We start from the raw sequence: 4051 nt of genomic DNA, 5'->3' as shown, positions 1-4051 counted from the left end.
AGTTACTCAGAGGGATTCTGAGAAACAAGGTTACTTACATTTGGAAAAGAATGGATGAATTAAGGATAATCACCAAGACTTCTTGCATGGCAAACCAGTTCTCACAAATTTGTCTTTTTTTTTGTGTAGATGACCAAGAAGACTAAAAAGGGCAGTGTGCTAAGCATTGCCTACATCAAGGGTTCCCAATCTGGGGTCCTCAGACCCCTTGCTTAATGGTATTGGTCCATGGCATAAAAAAGATTGGGAACCCCTGGCCTACATAAATTTTAGCAATGCCTTTCAAAAGGTCCATTCGGTAGGCTGCTCAAGAAGTTTAGAACACATAGAATCCAGGATGAGCGAGCCACTTAGATACTAGATCGGCTAGGTAGCAAGAGGCAGAAGTCAGTAGTGAGAGGTGTTTTTTTTTCAGATTAGAGGTCTGTGGACAGTGCTGTGTTGCAGACACCTCAAGTTGATCCCTTATTGTTTGACATCTATATTAATGATTTGCATAAGAATGTAGGTGGGATGATTAGTAAATTTTTATTGGACAGTAAACTCACCTCCTCACACTCAAAGCCTACCCACCCCCAACAACTATCATGTCAGGACTGTAATGCAGTACTTTCCACAAATGAAGAAACTTGATACCATACAAACCACAACAGCCTGCTTAATAGGCACCACATCCACAACCATTTACTGCCACCATAGATGTAGCAGTTTCTACCATTTACAGGAGGCACCGCAGCAACTCACTGAATAAATAGCCATATTTGGTTACATTTATGGCCATGCTAATATGTGGAACAATTTAGATAACAAGTCCTGTGTAAGGGTTTTGGTCCGAAACTTCAACTGTACTTTTTTTCCATAGATGCTACCTGGCCTGCTGAGCTCCTCCAGCATTTTGTGTGTGCTGCTCAGATTTCCAGCATCTGCAGACTTTCTTTTGTTTGCAGATAAGTGCATCTGTTTGATTCTCCAGCCACTGATGCTTATCTCCCATCTCCATGTCTTTCTCAGAATTGATATCGTCCACAATTCCATGTCATTCAAAAATTTAGAATTCTTATTTTCAAATCTAAAATTAAAATCAATAATGTAAATTGCAAACTACAATGGTTCATCACTGATCCATGCAGAATACCATTTCTCAAAACCAATATGGCTGTAGGACTCTACTTTTACTCACAGTGAACCAACTAATTGGTTCTTGATTAAGTCTGCCACAATATTTTCTGTGGAAGTCCACTACAAAATTTGTTTTCTGTGAACAGAATTTTCTACCTCATATCTTGCAATGGATTTCCAGGATCTCTTAGTTACCACTGGATATTTAATTTTTTTATAATGTGATTAAGTATTTCAAATTGCATTATTAACTATGTTTTTTAAAACAAATTCTTTATATTTAATCTGTAAAACTTGGCTCAAGTAGAGTCTTAAACATATGTTGCTGAATGCATAAAAGCTATATGGAAAGATTTTAATGTCTAATTTCAGATGTCTGCTTTTTAAAAATTTCTGCGGAGAGCCTCGTTCATATACATATCGGGGGGGGTGCGTAAGTAACTATTATGCAAACAGACATTTGTTGGCTAAATGGTGTTTTGTCCAAGTTCTTTCTCCTCTTTGTTGTTATCTAGTGATAGAGGTAAACAGACCCTGCAGTATTGTTTGTGTTCTTGCTAACCGACAAATCCGACAGGTATTTTTCTGAAATTGGGTATACATAATAAATCAGCCACAGCAAGCGATAAAACATTGATAAAAGTGATGTTTATTTACACAATACAAACAATAGGAATTCTGCAGATGCTGGAAATTCAAGCAACATGTGCAGATGCTGGAAATTCAATTCAATCTCTTACTAACTCTTCCTTCAGTTAGTCCTGACGAAGGGTCTCAGCCTGAAACATTGACTGTACCTCTTCCTAGAGATGCTGCCTGGCCTGCTGTGTTCACCAGCAACTTTGACGCGTGTGGAATGTTTATTTAGTCCAGTTTACCAGTTATAACAATTAATCAATGCCAAAATGTGGAATTAATTAAAGAACAGGAGCAAAAGCAAACACATTATGTGTGTTTACAGGACTAATGATTTATTAGCAGACAGCTTGAGAAAACATGCAGGAGGAGATTTAAGTGATGATCTTGCTGTCATTCACCATGGTTTATTGATAGTGTCTTTAACGGTACTTGGAGCTCAAGTTATGTGAAAGCAACTGAAGGAATATGTCGACTGCATTGTGGGTTTCAGGGGTGAACGCAGGCAAGTGAATGGCCAGGGTAACTGTGATACACTTAGAGAACACCTGGAAAAGTGAAAAATAAATAACATAATATCAACATGTGATTTTATACATTAAACATGTGTTAATTGTTTGTACTTTGACTGCTTTCCTATGTATAGTGTAACAGGACAAAATATTCCCAGCTAAGCTGATTAAGATGATACTTCCAGACTGCTGAAATTTCAGCTAATTAAATTTGAAAGTTCAGAGTTGCTGATCTAATTACAATATCATAGTTTGTGTTATGACAATGAGGAAGATTCTGTAAAATTGTTACATACAAAAAAGTTAGGAGGTTCCACACATATTACTTCACCATGTTTCTCGGCAAGAGGTTCCAGGTGATTACTCAGGTTGTCCAAGTTACGGATTGCATCTGCCACAGCTGTCATTACAACGTAACCATGCATTTTGACACATGAATCACTTGCTTTGAAGCCGTTGAATTTCTTGAAGTACATCTTAGTTTGAGGACAGAGCTGAAACAACCTTCAGAAACAGGAAAGTGAAGGCAGAAATTATTTGCAGACACAAGATACACTACACCTCACCTAGAATTAAATTTCATTTTTCTTCAGACCAGCAATCACATTATTTTGGAAAATCTTCAATTCTATGCAGAGAATGTCTTTGTATAGGGAAATGCAGACATGTTAACGATTACAAATAATAGCTGAAAATGCATTAATTATACTATGAATCTAAGAAAATTACCTGGCTAAAGCATCTGCACCCCAAGCTTCAGCATTTGCCCTTATGTGGCTGCCAAGTTCTTCTAAAACCCTTCTCATGCTGTCAGAGAGCACCATTATTGCAGTTTTCACTTTTTCAGATCTCTCAATAACCAGGAGATGCTTCTGGCTTGGTGTGTCCATATTTATTGTAATTCACACAGATTCACACCCTCTCCACCCCATTGGGTCCTATGTAATATAATGATAAGAGGCAATAGCGGATAGAGAACTAGTTGTCTGGTTCACATACAACTGTTAGCAAAGATATCCTGTTTCCTAAAGGCTAAACACCACCTTCGTATATTTCATTTGAAGCGCTCTTGCTAAAATCTAGACAAACAGTTGTCAGTAAATGTAGATAAAAATTCATTTATCTATATGTGTTTTCAAACTAACCGTGATATAATAAGTTTACTTCATTTTATTGTTATTTTTGGCTGGATCTTACATTGAATTCACCCATTCAAATTCATCCTCCTCACCATCAGTCTTTTTATTTCACAACTGTCTAACCCCAGTGTGCAGGGAGACTTGGTTTTCCAAAATTCACAAGATGCCTGCTGTGTACACTGCACAGAAACTGACTGGGCAAAATGAATGATAATGTAACCATACTGGACCAGGAAGTGTGTTGGTGTGGAATCACGTAATGTGTATTAGCATACAACTGAAGGATTTGGTTATGCTCAAGTCTATTGAGGGTGTAAGACGTAAGGGTGGCCAGAGCAACTTTGGAATATTGGACTGGAATTACATAGACATGGGAGAACTGAGCTGATGTTACAAGCACATTTAGAGAAGAAAACTCAGCTCAGGTTTGAGTTTACAGACATGATCAAACAGTTAAAGGGAGACCGATGAAGATGGGTTCTGATATCAGAATTATGCAGCCAAAGCAAATGATTTTTAATTCTTCCTAAAGCTCATTTGGAGCAAAATTTCTTTCATTCATTGCCAGACATCAAATAACTAGTGTGACTGAGCAGAAGCAGTGGAAGAGTCAGCAGAGTTGCAAAGAAATACAACGTTGTATGC

The 4051-nt window shown here is 37.6% G+C and overlaps 1 protein-coding gene across 1 annotated transcript; it reads right to left on the bottom strand.

Moving 5' to 3' along the window:
* Window positions 1-1748: 1748 nt before the first annotated feature.
* On the bottom strand, window positions 1749-3152 carry LOC134351316 (hemoglobin subunit alpha-like). The gene is made up of 3 exons (XM_063057391.1): window positions 2997-3152; window positions 2564-2771; window positions 1749-2303 (listed from the first exon to the last, which is right to left on the bottom strand). Exons 1-3 carry the CDS (start codon window positions 3089-3091, stop codon window positions 2178-2180), a joined length of 429 nt encoding a protein of 142 aa, XP_062913461.1. The 5' UTR covers window positions 3092-3152; the 3' UTR covers window positions 1749-2177.
* Between the last annotated feature and the right edge of the window lie 899 nt (window positions 3153-4051).

This window comes from Mobula hypostoma, chromosome 9 (assembly GCF_963921235.1).
Source record: "Mobula hypostoma chromosome 9, sMobHyp1.1, whole genome shotgun sequence".
Classification (NCBI taxonomy): domain Eukaryota; kingdom Metazoa; phylum Chordata; class Chondrichthyes; order Myliobatiformes; family Myliobatidae; genus Mobula; species Mobula hypostoma.
This window is presented reverse-complemented; position numbering and strand designations above follow the sequence as displayed.